Source organism: Lipotes vexillifer, unplaced genomic scaffold (genome assembly GCF_000442215.2).
Source record: "Lipotes vexillifer unplaced genomic scaffold, Lipotes_vexillifer_v1.1 scaffold1383, whole genome shotgun sequence".
NCBI lineage: Eukaryota > Metazoa > Chordata > Mammalia > Artiodactyla > Lipotidae > Lipotes > Lipotes vexillifer.
The window spans coordinates 448,243-467,177 of NW_006797683.1; the positions used below are offsets into that span (position 1 = coordinate 448,243).

The 18,935-nt window shown below is 49.4% G+C and overlaps 1 protein-coding gene across 1 annotated transcript in view; it reads right to left on the reverse strand.

Moving 5' to 3' along the window:
- Positions 1-18,935, reverse strand: part of PLEKHA2 (pleckstrin homology domain containing A2) — a 52,128-nt gene that overhangs the window by 24,480 nt on the left and 8,713 nt on the right. Inside the window, exons 6-7 of the mRNA XM_007469794.1 lie at positions 18,798-18,935; positions 4,747-4,803 (exon numbers count right to left, since the gene is read on the reverse strand). Coding sequence (XP_007469856.1) covers positions 4,747-4,803; positions 18,798-18,935 — 195 coding nt within the window. The remainder of the gene's footprint in view (positions 1-4,746; positions 4,804-18,797) is intronic.

Genomic DNA, 18,935 nt, shown 5'->3' on the forward strand with positions numbered 1-18,935 from the left:
ACCCACTCCACATACCAATACAAGCCGTGCCATGCTTGGCACGATGGGCAAAATGCTGAGGGCCTTGTGAGCTTCTCCCGGGCCTAAAAAACTGCAACATTAATAAATATTTAATTAAGTGTCTGTATAACATTATATCAACCTCATTGACAAGTATTTAAATAAATGCCTACAAGATGTCACACATTAAGTCAACTTCATTCACCTTTCAATTAAACATTCACAAAAATCGCACTACATTCGAAAATAATTAGTAGCTTCCATTTTCTTGGTTCATAAGAATCCTTGGATGTGCAAGATGATAGCCGAGAAATTAGAGCCAATTATAAATTAAATGAGTTACAGCCAAATCATTCCAAAAGTAAAATGATTTAAATCCTTTCAAATATCTTACAGCCAGACAATTAGAGTCAACGAGGGATGTGAGTGCATTTTGATATGTTTACCATGACGTGAGGTGGAGGACAGAGGGCCTAAGAAAGTGTTTAAATAGTCCCGAAAAACATGAAGATTCATGCAAAGGTAAGGCCCCCATATCCTGAGTACAGACACACGCAATGCAAATCCCGTTACATCTTCAGCACTCCCAGGAAGCGTGCGCTGGAGCCTCATGACGCTGAGTCCTGGCCCCCGTGCCATCTTGTTCTCCTGGGATTCAGACCCCAGAATTCAATCTGAACCACACTGTGTGCCTTTATCCTGTTTGCCTCTGATGCTCTGATCTGTCAGTGACTCATGTGCTTCCTACTTCAGCATCCGTGTTCCTGCAGGTCCTTGAGCCCACAGCTCCTATGCGCCCTGCCCTTGGTTCCTGTATAACCTTGACCGTCGCAGAACTGCCTCGACCATCCCGGTCCTCAGTACCCACGTATCTCACGGCTGCCCTTCTACCTTTGGCTTTCAAATGGCAGTGAAAAGCTGGGCGCTTCGAGGCTCTTCTCTGGCTTATTAGGAAACTTGTTCTTTCTCCCCGACACCGACAATTTATCATCAACAAGAGAGAGCACCACTGTGGGCCCTTTCGCCCTGGCTGGGTGACAAACAGGCCCACTCTGACCACAACTTATTACCAGCCTATCCGGGGAGAATGTGCTTATTACCGGAACCCAAGCTTTCAAAGAGATGGCCTGGTTTTTCATTTGTTTTTGTATGTTTATCCAGCGTTCAGTTGGGGGTACGCCGATTACACGCATGCACGTCTATAATTTGCCTCATGGTGACCACAGGAGGATTATTTGGCAAAGCAGCTCTTGCTGAATTAACAGGACGTCAGTTCCAGGTCAGCCCCGATGGGCTGTTGAGCAAGGGTAAGACCCTCAACATCTCTGATCAGCTTCCCGATTGGCAAAGCCAGGGCGGAATGACTTGTCCCCTTCTTAGAGTCCCAGAATGACAAAAGAAGAAAACAAAGTCATAGCTACTCGTTGCTGTGCCCTCCAAGAGAAGGGCCAGGGTTGGGGGCGGGGAGTCTCACTTACCATGAAGAGGTATAGCTCTGGCCTCCCCTCAGCAGAATCCCCGCCACCTGGGAGGCATAACCCCACTCCTCCCACCCCTACCGTCTGTTGGTAACCAGGACAGGTCGTGCAGCCTCCTTCACAAGAAGTGAAGGAACAGAGGCTCTTGAAGAAGCAGTGTGGCTGACAGGCTGACGCTGACGCAGTGGCTGCAGTTAAGTAGCTGCACAACGGTGGTTGACCGATGGACCCTCGGTGAGAAGGCAGTGAGAGGCGGTCGGGACGTGAGGGAGGGACGGGCACGGGTCGCCCGCAAGGTGACGCAAGCGAGGCCGCCCCACAGCTCGACAGACTCTCAGGAACTTGCTCTTATCAGATCGCGCACAGACCACAGGAGCAGCAAAGTCGTGGGGCGCCGGGGCACTGCTAGCCCGCCCCACCCTGTCTGCCCTCGGCCGGAAGTGGAGCTGGGGCCCCTCTGGCAGAAGCAGCAGCAGCAGGCCACGGTCTCGGAGCTCCGGTGCAGCTCGCGGCCTCCGTGTCCACGGAGACCCTGCCCCACGAGGTGGCATCAAGAGCAGGGGAAGTGGCAGCCACCTACCCAGAGCAGTCGGAGGGGCTCTAAGCTGGGGTCTCTGGACCAGCTTCAGGGAGTCAAGGGGACCTGAAGCCACAGGCAAAATCAGGGTGTGTGCACACATGCATGATTTACCTGGGAAACAAGACCACGCTTTTCATCAGACTTTAGAAAGGATCCCTGACACCCCGCCCCTGCAAAAGCCAGGAACACTGTTCCAGGAGGGTCTTCATTACAGTTAAGGAAGGGCCAGGCCCTGACAAAACGGAGGTGGGACGGTGGGCCTGGCTGTGTGGAAGAGAAGGGCCCCCAGGCAAAGCGGGGAGGTGGGTAGTACCAGAGGTCAGCATCCATTTTTTTCTGGTTTGCCCAAGAACTGGTCCTGCCTCTGTCAACGGGCTGGACAACCAGTCAAGAAGCTTTATCTCTGCTGGCCTCTCTGAAGGACCCCATCTTCCCAACACCAGGCTGCAAGAAGGAGCACGCCTGAACGAAGAGGCCACACAGACGCTCCGGCCAGGCTGCCACTGCCGGTTAAACGCCTTCCTCGGGGAGGGAACACCTAGGGGTTAACAAGAAGTAACCCGGAACGCCGAATTTGATACCAGCACCCGGCTAAATGTTTTTCTGGGAAAACCCCTGCTTTCTGACATTGGGTCAGGCAGCAGTTAAAGGCTCTCCTCTCTGTGAAACCTGACCCAGTGGCAGCTGTGGGTTTTGCAAAACCCATCCAGTTCTGCCTCTCCCATCCATGAAGGGTAAGAGGCAGGACCATCCCTGCTAAATGACGGCAGCCTCCCAAGCTGAGAGTTCTAGGAACGCTCATCTGCGCTATGTTTATACATCACGATTCTGCAGATCGTGTTCGCTCTTCTCCCATCAGGAAAAACAGCAACGACTCTCAAACAGGAGAGGGTTTGGAGTTTCTTTAATATTGAGGTTCTCTGCTCCCCGCTCTCTGAATCCTCTTTCTTTGAACCTCCTAACGAAATGACCTAATGAGCTCTCAGCAAGGCAGGACAGAAGAGGGGAGGGCCCAGGCCTCTGACCTCTGGGCCGGGAGTCGGCCACATTCCAACCACAAGGCATGCAAATTGCCTGCTTCCACAGGCCCTTCCCCCTCCGCAGGTCCTTCCCTTCTCCCTCTAAGGCACTCAAACACTGCCTGCAGCTTCTGCCTTGGCACCCGGCTGTGTCTGCCAGACTCTGGCCTGCAGCCCCTGCAGCTGCTCCCACCTCCGGCCCAGCTGAGATGGAGGGCTGCCCAAGGACTCCCAAAGCCTGTTACAAAAAGGAGCCAGGGACCACTCAGATCAGGGCCTCATCCCCCCTGAGGTTGGGAGAACGTGGGCAAGGAAGCCGAGGTCCCCAAGAGACTTGACGTGAGGGGTGTGTGGGGAGAGCGGGCCTTCCGGAACCTCGGTCCTGGCTGGGCGCCACCTGGCTCTCCTCACTGGACAGAGCTCCTCTTTCTAACGAGGCTCTAAATCTCCCGGCCTTTTTTTTTTTTTTTAATCACTGCTGCACCACAGTTCAGCGCTGGTGCCTGCTCCAGGGAGGGGCCACTAAACAAAGCTGAATTCAGCAGCTACGTCTGGGCATCAGCAACCAGCCCCAGGCCCCACCCAGGTCTCAGCACGGAAGAGGGGCTGCTCTCGCCCTGTCTGTGCAAACAGGACCAGGGGACGAACTGTCGGCCTGCCCGCCGGACCCTCCAGCCCTTATCTGGCCGCTGAATGGCTTCCTGGCTCATCTGGGAACGTCCTCGGGGCGCTCGTAGCCTCCCTGCCACAGTGATCCAGTGACCATGTTCTATAGACCCCCTCAACACTCCCCCCAAGTCGGTCAGTTACTAAGCCCAGCCCTGTAGTTGAAAGGTGCCAGGGACATTTAGTTGTTAATGATCCATGCATTTTATGACACAGGCCCAATTATTAACGCTATTTGGGTACTGGGCCAACATGAAGTGCCTCTGCTGTGCCATCAGCGAACCTACCAAGAACCAAGTGTGTGAAAAGAACAACAATAACAATAAAAAGACACAAAATGTTAAGACTAGGAAGTCATCATAGGTCAATAACTATTTAAATAAATAAAAATGTTAGACACTGAATTCACCTCTATATCCTTATATTAAATTCCTTTTTTCCTTTATTCATTTTGTTTTTGCAGTTGAAAAATATACCTCAACCCACGCTTTTGGTTTGACCACGTGTCTGTTGTTGTTAAACATTAAATATCATTCTGAAAACACAGTGATTTAATTATAATTTAACTTTTGGCCCTTCAACGAAATGCATATAATTCCAGTGCAGCCCTCACTCCTTGTGAGCCACGCCAGTGGAACCACGCCGTTCGGGAGAATCCTTTTCAGTCACCAGGTTTTTTGTTGTTGTGTTTGTGTTCCTTTTTGTCCCGATTGCAAAAACAAAGTCACGTCCCACTCTTCCCTCCACCCCCCATCCCTCCTTTGTAGGAGCTGGCAGCATCACTGACTGCTGGGTGCCAGGAGTGAGAGGCCGCAGGCCACCCTCCAAGAACCTGCTGACCACACGCCACCCCGCCCCAGTCAGCCACAAGCTTCCACGGGCCACCACTTTATGGCCAAGCAACATCCCCAGATGCCAATGCCCAACGTGTGACGCTTCCTCTGCTTTACATCCTCAACCTACTCACGGACCATGAATCCCCAGAGCTCCAGGCCAACGTTACCTTCGAGATGTAGGTCAGCTGCAAAGATCCGACGGCTCCTGCCCCAACTGCCAGGTTCTGAAAGACACACGTTTTGCGTTTTAAGAAGGATGCTATCTGAGGCAGTGAAGCACGACTGAGTCAGAAAACCAAGATTCTGGTTCCGTTGATGCCATTTTCTGGCTTTGCAACCTTGAGCAAGTCACCTACCTATTTCTTTTTTGATTTTTGATTTTATATTGGACTACAGTTGATTAATAATGTTGTGTTCGTTTCAGGTGTACAGCAAAGTGATTCAGTTACACATATACATGTATCTCTTCTTTTTCAAATTCTTTTCCCAGTTAGGTTGTTACAGAGTATCGAGCAGAGTTCCCTGTGCTACACAGTAGGTCCTTGTTGGTTATCCTTTTCAAATATAGCAGTGTGTACCTGTCAGCCCCAGACTCCCTAACTATCCCTTTCCCCTACCCTTCCCCCCTAGTAACCATAAGTTCATTCTCTAGTCACTTACCTATTCTTCAGCTCACTTTCCTCGTCTGTAAAATAGTGATAATTCTTGCTGTGGGTATGTGGACTTAACGTTTCCCTTGGCCTCATTTATTATAGAGAGGTATTCTAGTACAGTGGTTAAAACTGGGGGCTCCACCATTTGACTGTGAATAAGTTCCTTCACTGCTAAGCCTCAGTTTTCCCTTCTGTAAAAAGAGGGATAATGATAGTACCTACCTCACCAGACAGTTCTAAGGATGAGTTAATAGATTTACACCACCTGGAAGTGTCCCTGGTATATAGATGACTCTGAACAAGTGCTAGCTATTTTATATATATATATATATATATAAAATTCTTCAAATTCAAATTCTTTTCTTAACAAATAGGGTACAGGTTCACACAATATAGGAAAAAAAGAAAAGAAAAAAACATAGCTGTTCATTCTATTCCAAAGGACACTTATGAGTACCAAATGGAATGATGTCCATACACTATAAAACACTAAGTCAGTGCACTATTAAAACATCAAGAAACTCACAGGCACCTTGTCTGGCAATATTCTACCCTGGCACAATCTCTTCGGCTTTCTAACTTCTCCACTGTCAGAAATGAAGTGATAAAGACACACGGGCAGTAGCGTACCAAAAAAATGGCCAAGATGAGAAATCACAGCTGTGGAGTTTCTCGTTTATAACTTGGCAAATCCAATCCCACAGGGACCTGAGGTGTCCATAGCTCCTGGTGGCCTCTTAAACTGCTGCCATAGGCCTCAAAGAATAACCTGGAAGCCCTCATTTTGAAGAACTGGGGTCTTCTCAAAGCAATAAACAGAGGCAAATCTAGGACGATGGGGATTTAGTAAACTTCCTAAAGGGTCAATGGTGAAATGACCTGTCATTCCAGGAGACTGCCCTGAAGAAATACCTTAGGTGGCAGGGAAGTGTCTTTCTAGGCCCAATTACCTAAATTAACATGCATCACTTGAAGCAAAGGCAATGTGTGAAGTTTCCTATTCACAAGAAAATGGATGGGGATAAAACCACAACAAAAGGATTCTCAGAGCTCAAGAAATTTAGAGAGAAATCTAGAAAGGCCATCTCCCCCCTTTTGCAAATGAGGCCATAAGTCTAAAAGCTGCTTTTGAGTAGCTGATTTAGCATTTTGAATATGGACGATTAGATTTACACATTTGTTTTAACTACATAGTGATTGCATTTGTTTTGGGGTTTTTTTTTTAAGAAAAATCTCTATTGGGGGCTTCCCTGGGGGTGCAGTGGTTGAGTCCGCCTGCCAATGCAGTGGACACGGGTTCGTGTCCCGGTCCGGGAATATCCCACATGCCGCGGAGCGGCTAGGCCCGTGAGCCACGGCCGCTGAGCCTGCGCGTCCAGAGCCTGTGCTCCGCAACGGGAGAGGCCACAACAGTGAGAGGCCCGCGTACCGGAAAAAAAAAAAAAGAAAGAAAAATCTCTATTGGGTAATGACAGATAGGCCTTGTATCCCTAAATCAGAGTCCAGAAAGGAGCCACAGCACCCCAAAAGGCCAGTGAGCAGCTGACACTGCCCTGGAGGAGGCCGTGAACCACCCTAGGCCTCTGCTGGACACTGGGCGCCTGGCCTTCCCCAGCCCCTGTTCTGCACTTGAGGAAAGTGACTCTTGAGTGAGGGGATTTGCTCAAGGTCGGGTCTCCTGACTTCCACGCTCATAGCCTAGATGCAGCACACGGTCATTTCAAACCCTTGAGCGTCTGGAATTCCACCTGAGACATTATCGCCCTAGGACCTCAGGCAAGTTTCTCTACCTATAAAATGGGGCTCATCCGCCCCATTCCCTAGGCTTGTTGTGAGAGTTACATAAGAATAAACAGCGCAAGCCCAGCAAAGGGCAGCTCCCATCCCCGGCCCAGAGCGCTAATTACAAGACGCAGATGCCAAGGCTCAGAGCCACTCTTGCTCAACTTGCTTTCCTCACCCCAAACCGCAGCCTGAAGGCCTCCAGAGCCTTAGCCTGAATTACAAGCGATGAAGTGGGATTTGGGGAGCCACTCAGACACTAACCTGTGCGTCCTGCCAGATATGAGCTGATCCCATTCCAGCGACTCTCCCCCCTACCCTCCAGAGGGAGGGCAGCTCCACCCTCAGCCCCTGCCCCCCTGAGCTCTCCCGCTTCAGAGACAAGTCCACATCAGTCTCCCGGCCCAGCTACCCTGGGACGGGGGTGCCCTCACGCCCCTCACCACGGCCCACCCTCGGCCTGCCTGCTCCTAGGCTCACAGGCACCTCCCTCCTCCATGAGGAGCCAGGAAAATCTGACGCATGTCTGAAAATGCAGCTTCCCCCCACCTTCCTCCCCACCCAGGGGGAAGTGAGTGACAGGAGAAAATAGCGCCAAGATCACAGAGGCTTGATCCAGACGGATGGCTCAGTGTCCGCTCCGATTGCTGGACCTCGGAGATGAATGACAACAGCTCGCTGCCAGGATGGCGGCCCCGGGGCAGACACTTCCCGGGCCAGGAAGAATGTGCCAGCTGCCTGAGCAGAGGGCTTCGCAGCCAGATGTCAGGGCAGGATCACCAGGAGCCAGCGCCTGGGGAGGGCCAGGTGTCAGAGCCCAGGCAAGCACCATCTCCTCTGGGGAAAGGATGGGAGGCCCTGCCTTCACAAAGCCTTGTTGTCTACCACGGCAGCCTGCCCTGCCCTCCCACCCCCGCCTGAATTCGTGCACGCCATCCTCCAACTTTGGTGCACATCAGCCTCTCCCAGGGAGCCTGTTTTAAAAGGCCCGGGCTCAAGCCTCACCTGGAAAAACACTGAATCAGAATCAAGTGGAATATGGTCAGAAAGTGCACATTCATTTTTCAAGCATCCCCTAAATAGGCCCAAGTTTGAGAACACCCGTCTACATGACAAAGTCTAGCCCTGGATTTGTTGTTGTTGTTTCTGGCCACACCGTGCGGCTTGCGGGATTTTAGTTCCCCGACCGGGGATCGAAACCGTGCGCCCCTGCCATAGAAGTGCGGAGACCTAACCACTGGACCACCAGGGAAGTCCCCAGCCCTGAGTTTTGTATTGGAGCGTATTTTCCTGTGAGTTTACGTCTCTTCTTGCTAGATTTTAAGCACTCTGAGGACATGAGTAGCATCTTATTCCTCTACCCAGGAGACAACTCGATTTTTAAATGAAAACACAATTTGCATAGTGGTTAAGTTCCCAAAGCAGTCCTTAAGAGCCTGCTACCCTCATAGGATACTGGACAACCAGGACAGCTTCTCTCTACCACTGGCAAACATTGTGCCTTCGGGAAGACCTGTTCAAGTTCGAACTCGGGTGTCACTTGAGTCTGCAGTTCCCCTGTCCTGGGGCAGGGCTCCTGTGGGACAGGAACTGGGTGCAAGGGGGAGCGAAAGGAAAGGGTCCCCAGTAGAAGGGAGTCAAGGGAGTCAAGGACCTGGGGGAGGGAGTTGAGGAAGGGGTTAGGGAGGGGCCAGCAGACGGGGAGTGGAGACAGAGGTTGATGGGGAGGCTACCTGTACGGATCACCTGAGGACGTTTTCATACAAAGAATGCCCATGCTTCATTCCAGGGTTTTAGCATAAAGGGTAGGGCCCAGGCACCTGTTTTTAAAGCTCGAAGGTGATTCCACCCCACGGCCAGGTCTCAGGCCCCCAGTTGCAGACTGTGGCTCGGCCTGCTGACTCTGCACTGGAGACCCAGCAGCAGATGAAAAAGGCCAGTCACCCCGTCGTTGCACCGTGATGGTGCAAGAGGGAAGAGGAAGACGCCAGGGCAGTGGGCAGAGAGGGGGAAAGGAGATCCCAGCCCCACGATGGGTGTCTGTGAGTCAGGATCAGCCTGTCCATTTCTGGGGCTTCTAAATTTTCTGGAACAACATAGGGCATAAGGCACGTTCCTATTTAATGGCAGATGGTTTTAAGAAGGCGCGGCCAACCCTTGCTTTCTGCTCAAGGGTTCTCCTGCCACCAAGGGCCTCAAGGGAGCTCCCACTCCCTTAACTGGGAAGCAGGAGGTTGATTCTTTCCCATCACCAAGGAAGGAGCTGAGGTGCCCACAGAGATGTGACACACCTCCCAGGGGAAGCCGTTTTGCTAGAAGCAACATTGTTTCTTGAAAGAGAAAAATGTCCCCATCTTCTAATGAGAGTAACAAGAACACAGAAATGACCAGAAGACCTATCTACAGATTCCTAAATTCATGGAATGTCAGCGCCAGAGGGTTCTGCGGCTGCCCCATCATTCACCACGAGTCCTCTAAGCCTCACCCTGAGGAAATGACTTCCTCAAGGAACCGAGTGAAGACAGACAGAGGTCCTAACTCCCAGAGTCAATCGGGTGCTTTGGCAAAGCACAGCCCGAGAAAGGAAGGCGGAAACTGACAGATGTTTAGAGTCTGTTTTGTACCAAGCCTGCTGCACACTGTCAGTTCATCCTAACAACCCATTTCACAGATGAGGAAAGTCGGGATGGAGCAGGAGAAGCAAGTGCTCCAGGTCACATGGGTACTGGGTAGTCAGGCGAGGATTTGAACCCAGCCCTTGTTGATTCTCAAATACCATGCACTTTCCTTTATACCAGGCCACCTCCTGTGAGACAGTCCTTCACATCTACCAGGACCTGCTCATTATCTAAGAGTTGATTGTCACCGAAAGGAAAATACAAGAGCCGGACCAGCAGGGTTACACGAAGACGCCCTAAACAGTTGCCCAAACTGGGCAGGGCAAGAACTAGTCAAACTGGCTCTTGGGTGCCAAACTCCAAAAGACCAGGATTCAGAGAGCGAACAGGGGGAAGGAGAGATGCTGGGCCTTCTGACCTTCTCCTATGTGTCTCCTGGGTGCCTGGCAGACAGTCAGGACCTTAAACTCAATAAGCCCACTCCTCACACCTTTCCTCAACTCAGCCTCCAACACATTTGCCTCAGACTTAATCATCACGTCCCTTCCAGGCTCTAAATGCTTCCCTCCCCAACCTCCCCCCGACGTCCATCAGCCGCTCCACATTCTCCCACAGTCAACCAGGTTACCACGCCTTTGACGACTGAACTTCGCCCTTCGGTCAGTCACCAAGCCTGCCACTGTCTTCCTTCAATCGGCCTTTAGATCAATCTGTCCCTTCCTCTCTGTTCCCACCGCACCACCACCATGCAGACACCCCAGGAAAATCCAGGACAAATTCCTCGCTGTCTTCCCCAATTCCAGGCCCTCCCAACTTCCCTGTCCATCCCGATGTCACTGCCAGAACAAACGTTAACAAATAGCACCTCTGTAGTGCTTTAGAGTTTATCAAAGCACTCTCCCATTCATTACTTTATTTAATCTCCACAGCAACAATGTCAGAGGTAGAGACAACAGAGGCTCAAAAAAAGGGGTGTTTCCCAATTAACATGTTCATCAAGTTGTCCTGTGCTTGGCTGATATAACTAAACAAGATGGATTCTGAAGCAAAATCTGATATGCAGCCCTTCTCGCAAACACACAGTTGCCTGCTTTGCCTTAGACACATTTTTTAAAATAATAAAATGGCATTCTTTTGTATATAAATAGATAATATAACTACATAAAAATAGATGTATATAATAGATACACTAAACAAATGCTGAAGGTTACAATCTAAAGCAAAACTTAACGACAATATAACCGAAGACAAATTTTAAGAAAACTTAGAACAGCCATCACCATGGTTCTGCATTAGTAAAACCTCTGCTAAGTTTCATAGCTTCCACCTCTTTAGCTGCTTGGACTTTAATACCCAGTAGTGCTAGCTATTAACATGATTGTCCCAAAGTGCTTCTTAATTTTTACTTCTTTTTAATTTAAACAAAGTACATCTTGTTATAAAAACGAGAATCGCCCTAAAGAGTAAGATTACTATAGAAAGCGCATAAAACAAAATTACACTTACAGTATTTTATATTAACTCTTAAAAAGTCCATCAACATTTTAATTCTAAAACCATTAATTTAATAATAATTTACCCTAAGCAGAATTTGCATTTTGATGAAAAAAAAAAAAAAAAAAAGATCTGTTGCTCGAAATCTTCTTTTTGGAGTTTTTTTTCCCCAAAGGAATTCTGCATTCTACTCTAACCCAGTATGGACAAAAACAGGCCAGAAATTCCACTTAACCCTTGAAATCATGTGTCTCCATGGAGAGTTAATATACCAATTACATAAAATCCATGAATTAACAACACTTTGCCCCCTAAACTGATAAAGATCTGAAAGTTATCCTGATGGTTATATGTGCTGAGAATATATATCTCTGGACAGACACACAAGAACCTGGAAACCCTGGCTGCCTCTAGTTAGGGGACCTGTGACCGGGGGCCAGGAGTGGAAGGGAGAAACATGTCACTAAATCAGCTTTCCCACATTTAGAATTTTATACCATGTGTATGTATTGGCCTTTTTTCTTTCTTTTTTTTTTTTGTGGTACGCGGGCCTCTCACTGTTGTGGCCTCTCCCGTTGCGGAGCACAGGCTCTGGACGCGCAGGCTCAGCGGCCGTGGCTCACGGGCCCAGCCGCTCCGCGGCATGTGGGATCTTCCCGGGCCGGGGCATGAATCCGTGTCCCCTGGGTCGGCAGGCAGACTCTCAACCACTGCGCCACCAGGGAAGCCCTTGGCCATTTTTTAAAGAAAGTTATCTTCCTGCTTCTTGGCATTTTGACTTTCTTGGCAGGTTTAGCATATGATGCAAAAATCTTTTAAACATTGTTGGATTTCAGCCAAATTTTGCTCAAGAAGGTTTCTGATACAGAATATGCAATTTTTTAAAAAATAGCAATTTTCACCCAGCCTTTAAGGCAAAACTATTGTCCATTCCGTGTTATACGTCAATATCATTTTCTACCACTCTTCTGTATTCTTTCTACTAAAATGCAGCCAAATATCCATCTTTTTGTAATACAGCTGAAGCTCTTTGCCCCTTTCAGTGGAAAGAACGGCTTTCAGCTTTAAAAAAAAAAAAAAAAAAAAAAGGCAAAAGGCAAAGGGCTTTTATCGGGGCCCCGGAGTTACGAGGAGAAATGCTATCTTTTTGGATATTATGATGATTCATAATTCACATCATGGCCTTTGTAAAGTAAAAGCATCTGAGTATTTATTGGCAAAAGAGAGAAAATACAATCTACAGAGTAAATCTGACAAGGACAACTATCTAGCGCAATATTGTTTTCATGCTTCTGTTTATCCTTTGTTCGGGACTATATAATTTAGTCTCGCAGTTACCTATCCACGTGGGCATCACAAGAGTTGTAAGTAAGCATCGCCGTGCAACTAAAACATAGTTGGTTACTCGGTCGGTAATACAGTAGAGCAGGCCAATTAAGAAATTTCACCTTTTCTGTCATGATAGGGACCAACATTAAATTAAATACATGTGCTGGTGCCATAATATCATTGTAATGTTTGGCAGGAAATCCAGCCAATGTTTGTCTCTATTCAGGAATTATTTGTGTGCTTGATATTGTCAGCAGATTGATTTTTAAATGCATGAACCAAATCAGGGGCCATAATCAATAGCATTGAAACTTTCCATTTATAGGGTCCTTTTTAGCTAATGGGTTTCATCCTCTATCTGTTTGGTGCCACCACTGCCTGGATTAAAAAAAACCTTGATTTCATACTTTATCACATGGATTCTAAATTCCATGAGGCACTCAAGGCTGTACCTGGTCCAGCACGCTGACCCCCCACACGCACGCACCACCATCCCGCCAGTGGACATGCCGCTGGCCTCCTAAATGTGCCGTTTGCTGCAGCTCTGCTTCCAAGGGCTGTCCTCAGGTTAGTGGATCCATTCCGTCCCCCTGCGTAGAGCCGAGACCATGACCGTCCACAGTGCGGTGTGCGAAGCCAGCTCCCTTGGGACCACTCTTGGTTCTGACACAGGGCAGGTCCCCCGGGGCATCTGGCTAAGCCTTTGCCGACTTCGGCCTGAGCTCATACCCTTGTCCGGCTCCCTCCCATTCCCTGTCCTGCTTCCCAGTTCTCTCCTTTAAAAAGAACTTTCCACAAATCCTTGTCTCGGTGAGTCCTGGTCTCAGGGTCTCCTTCTGGGGAACTGAAGCCTGAACACCCTCCAAGCAGGCGAGCTCGCCTTCCCTCCTGGGCTCTGCCTCTGTCCCATGGTGATGCTGCTTCCCTCACAGGTGCCCTCCTGTCCCCTTGGGCTGTGCTTAGGACAAGGCACCTAACAGTCAAGTGAGATACTATAAGTGAGAACACTTCAAACCTGTAAAATGCGCTACAAACGTGAATCGTTTGTAGCAGTAATGACTCTAACCTCGCTCATCCTTGCAGACCTGGATCTGAGCGACCCCCTCCTTGAAGGGGTGCCCTGCAGCTCTCTCTCCCTGCCGCAATTTTATCTAATCCTCTATATCCTCACTTACAGTGCAAGCTCCATGAAGGCCCAGACTTTGTCTTACGCACTGTTGCAGCCTCAGCATCTAGGCTGATGCCTGGCACGTGGGGCATATTTAGAAAATATGTGTTAAATAATGATGATGAATTCAAAGGTCTTGCTCTAGTCTCAGCCCCTTGGGAAACAGAAGGGCGAAAAGCCGGGTTAAGGATCACCCAAAGTGCCTATGATGACATGCCTAATGTACAAAACAACTCAGTGGCAGAGCCAGAACCTCATCCTTGATCTCTTGTCTCCCAGGCCTGGGACCGTTCCATCTGAGACTCCACCTCCAGGCCCTACATCTTCCCTGGACCGCAGGGGAAAACTGCAACCCCTTCTCCTTCACCCCAACGATTGGCATCTGGGCTGTTCACTTTAATGATACGCTACCTTGTTATAAAGACGGACTGGGTGACTTCCTTGGTGGCACAGTGGTTAAGAATCCGCCTGCCAATGCAGGGGACACAGGTTCGATTCCCTGGCCCGCGAAGATCCCACATGCTGAGGAGCAACTAAGCCCGTGCACCAAAACTACGAGCCTGCGCTCTAGAGCCTGTGAGCCACAACTACTGAGCCCATGCACCACAACTACTAAAGCCCGTACACCTAGAGCCTGTGCTCTGCAACGAAGAGTAGCCCCTACTCGCTGCAACTAGAGAAAGCCCGTGTGCAGCAACGAAGACCCAACGCAGCCAAACATAAATAAATAAATTTTAAAATTTTATTTTAAAATAATAAATAAAGAGGGACTGGGATTTTTAGCACTGTAGGGTTTTGTTTTTCGTTTTTGTTGTTGTTGTTTCCCAGTAAATTTATTTTATTTTTTTATTGAAGTATAGTTGATTTACACTGTTGTGTTAACTTCCGTTGTACAGCAAAGTGATTCAGTTATACGTGTATATATATATACATTCTTTTTTTTAATATATTCTTTTCCATTGTGGTTTATCACAGGATACTGAATACAGTTCTCTGGGCTACGCGGTAGGACCTTGTTGTTTATCCATTCTCTACATAAAAGCTTTCACCTGCTAATCCCAAACTCCCACTCCATCCCTCCCCTGCCCCCCTACCCCCTCAGCAACCACTAGCACTGTAGTTTTATGTGTGCTGTTTTCACCTCCCCAACGAAACCTGAAGCTTCCTGGTGAATTCCCCTCCACACCATCTCCAGGACCCTGCACAGGACGGAGCACACATATCCGCTGGAGGAAAGAGGCAGACAAAGATGAAGCATGCAGACGCTGAAGTCACACAGACCTGGCTCCAGGGCCCGCGCTGCGTTTACCACCTGCATGGCCTTGAACAAAGCCGCTGACCTTCTCTGCACCTTGCAGAGAAAGTGAGAGAGTCCCCGGGCCCCAGGATTACTGGGAGGACCTAATGAGATAACACGTGCCAAGCATTCCGCACAATGGCTGGTATATGGCAACCACACAGTAAGTATAACCTGCAGTTAGTAATACTAGTAGCAGTGGTAATAAAAACAGGCTCCCAAACACCGACTTCCAAGTGGTTTAAACAGGCAAAGATCAAAGACCTGAGTTCAGAAAAAATCCTGCTTATTAATGCCTATTAAATACCTAAACTATTATATCAGGTGTCTCCTTTTCCTTATAAACTTAAGATGTTCAGCAACTACACACAGTCCCCAATGTCCTTCTCCACAGGGAAAGGCCAACCCCCCGCCCCCCAGTTTGCTTTTCTGGGTCACCTCCCATTCATCTCCTCCTGACTCCTGGCTCCCTGCTTCACCCCACTCTGCAGAGCTTGCACTGGGTGTAGACTCCATCCCCAGTCGCAGGAGAGCAGTGCTGGACACTTTGCATTTCACAGAGGCGTCCCTTCTCATAGCCTCATTCGTTCATTCAGTGAGCTCACATTTATCAAATGCTGGACACTTGGATCAAAAGCCAGACGAGCACCTGCCCTCTAGAGGACCTCCCAGCCCTGAGAGTCCCCCAGCTTCTCTTTCTTAATCACAGACTCACCTTTGAGAGCTCTCCTTCCTCCCAAGCAGCATTAGGATGACTGTCTCATTCTCAGCAATAATAGCAGGCGAGCTGGAGGCAGACGGCCAGGTTTAGAATACTGGCTCGGTCACGTTCTTATGACAAAACCATGGGCAAATTTCTTTCCCTCTCTGCTTCACCCACCTCACCTTTAGAATGAAGATAATGATGCCTACCAACTAGACCTGTCAGGATGAAATGAAAACCCAATGAGCCTATATGGGATAAGAACCTAAAACAAGAGTGGATATACACATATGTATAACTGATTCACTTTGCTATACACTGGAAACTAACACAACATTGTAAATCAACTATATTCCAATAAAAAATAAATAAATAAATAAAAATATAAAAGAGTGAGATAATAAAAACATTTTTCTAAATGTTTTATTTAGAAAAAGTGAAAAAGTCTTAAAGTTAGACTAATTGATTTTTTAAAATAAATTTATTTACTTATTTAATTTTGACTGCGTTGGGTCTTCGTTGCTGCACATGGGCTTTCTCTGGTCGTGGTGAACGGGGACTACTCTTCGTTGCGGAGTGCGGACTTCTCATTGCGGTGGCTTCTCCTGTTTCGGAGCACAGGCTCTAGGCGCATGCGCTTCAGTTGTTGTGGCACGCGGGCTCACTAGTTGTGGCTCGCGGGCTCTAGAGCGCAGGCTCAGTAGTTGTGGCGCAGGGGCTTAGTTGCTCTGCGGCATGTGGGATCTTCCCGGACCAGGGATCGAACCCGTGTCCCCTGTATTGGCAGGCGGATTCTTAACCACTGTGCCACCAGGGAAGTCCCAAGTTAGAGCAACTGTATCCAAAATGCCTACTAACTGTTATGCAATAAAATCATTTATATCCTCAAAAAAAAAAAAAGAAACCAATGAAGTCTTTAGAACAGTGCGTGGCACATAGTAACAAATGCTCACTGATACCATTTTACAACTTACAGAAAAGATCTACCCTTTAGTTGGAACGGCTGTTTGGCGTTAACACAACAAAGCGCTGAGCTAACCACTGCAGAAGAAGTAAAATGTTCTGAACTATCGCTATGTCACAGCAAGACTCTCCTTTTTTAGGCATCTGCCAAGCCAGCTAAAACCTCTGCTTCCAGGGAAAATGTAAAGAATCTCGAGCCGGGACCACAAGTTCTATTTGTAACTCAAACTCAAAGAAGGCTCTAGAACGAAGAGCATCCTGACAGCTCAGGGGGCAGAGAGGTGCAGGAGGCTGCCGTGGGCACGGTGCGACCTGCTGCAGAGGCTGACCCCAGAGACCCCAGCAAGGCGGCCCGAGGCACAGCGTCCGAGGGAAGTGCAGGTTCTGGAACCAAGGGACAACCAAGTCAGAGGGCAGGACACAGCAAGGGAAATCCCGAGCACTGCCAACAGTTGAGACCCGAGACGGCACTGTGGCAGTGTGGTCCTGGGTGATCCGTCACCAACAGCAAGACTCTCAGCCTGTGGCCCCGGGCGTGAAGGAGGGTCCAGTCTCAGGGGAGGGAGCTGGCAACAGCTGGGCAGGATTCCCCAAGCATGTGAATTTCAGTTAACAACAGTCCTGGCAGGAAGCATGGCACTAAGCAGGTAAATCAGGACAAAAATCCATTGGAAACACCTGAGCTAATAAGGCAGGTGAGCCGGAGAAGGTACATAAAGGGAAAAGGGAAAAGAATAGACCCAGAGACCCCAGCCTGGGGCTCAGCCCTGGCCCATCAGAAGCCAAGTGTACTGGCAACAAAGACTTGATTCCGATCCCTCCAGCGGTGGGAAGGCAGCACCTTAAATGCTACTTCCTTTCATAGTAGATGTGTTGACCCAGCTGTGGGCACCCGTGTGGAGCAACGGAGGGAAAATGATGCAGCAGAGCCCAAAGGCAAACCCAAGACCAAAACATGGTAAGAGGCGAGCATTCCAGGTACGTCAAGGATGGGAGGGTCTGTGTGCAGGTTTCACTCTGCACGCTCAGCACGTTAAATGAAAGTAGCCCACAGAAGGGTTTACCAGGGATGTGGGGTGAAACATGGGGCTTCTATTTAGGGTTAAGTCTTTCCCAGAGAAGGTGATTAGTGGCAGCGACCTGAGTACGTTGTCTGTATTTATAGCATTTTCTCTCAGCCATCAAATCCAGAGGACAAATGCCAAAGGCCTCTAGAGGGTGAGTACCCGGATTTTTTCCACTTCACCTCTTAAAGCAAAACCCCTCCCCTAACACTCAGACTCTCCTCTGCCCAAGTCTCTGAACGAGAGTCAGCTCTCGGCCCACACCCCTTCCCGCCCCAACAGGGCCGTGACCCACTACCTTGCTGGGTCCACAGGCCATGCCAGGCCTTGGGGCGGGAAGGGGTGTGGGACCCACCAGACTGCTCCAGGGCAGCAGGAAGGGAAGAGTGAACAACACTCAGAGCGCCAGAAAAGAAGACCTGAGATCCCAAATCAGGAGCAGAGCAACTTTTTCCCAGACTGGTGATGATTCAAGGGATTCCCGGGCACAGCAATAAAGCCTCGGGGGCCGTCTTCGTGCCTGATGCCCCAGAACGCTAAGCGCGTCACCCCGTTCTGCCGCATCCTTGCCAAAGTCAACTGCAATGTGAGCCTCAGGTTCTCATCTGTCACAAAGTGGGTGGCCCCCAAAGTCACCTCCCACCCAGGATCCTATGACTCCCTGAGCAGGAGACCAAACAGGTCCGACCTTTGTCCAGTTCAGGGAACCAGGTCAATTCTCTGCTGGGCAGGAGCCCCAGACTGGAAGAGCAGGAGTGGTCAAGAGGCTGCACTCCTGACACAGGTAAGAGGAAGGAAGCCACGCCTCAGAGCCTGCATCCAGCCCAGCCGGCCTCTGCCGGACTTTTGCAAGGGTTAAATTCCTAGGCCTGAGAAAAGGCAACAGATCCCCAGGGGCAGGAGAGAGATGAGCTTCCTCCTCCTCCAGCTAAGATCTGGGATGGTTTCCTGTGCACGTGTGTATGTGTGCGTGTGTGCGTGTGTGTGCGCGCGCACACGCGCGCACCTTTGTGGAGTTTTCCCCTCCCTCTTGACCAGCAGCTTGTGCTGCCCACGACAGAGGGAGCCCCTGAGGCTAACCCTGTGTGCATCCCCCCGGAAATGATGGGCGGCCGGCCACCCTGCCCCTTCCCATACCACCTCTCACCTGGGGGTTGTCCATGTACCAGAGAAGGCAGTTGGCCTGCGTGTCCAGAATAAAGTACCTCCGCAGAAACTTGCCGCTGTTCTCATTCTCCTCGATGTCCAGAAACCCACAGATTCGGTTCTGCCGATCCACATAAGG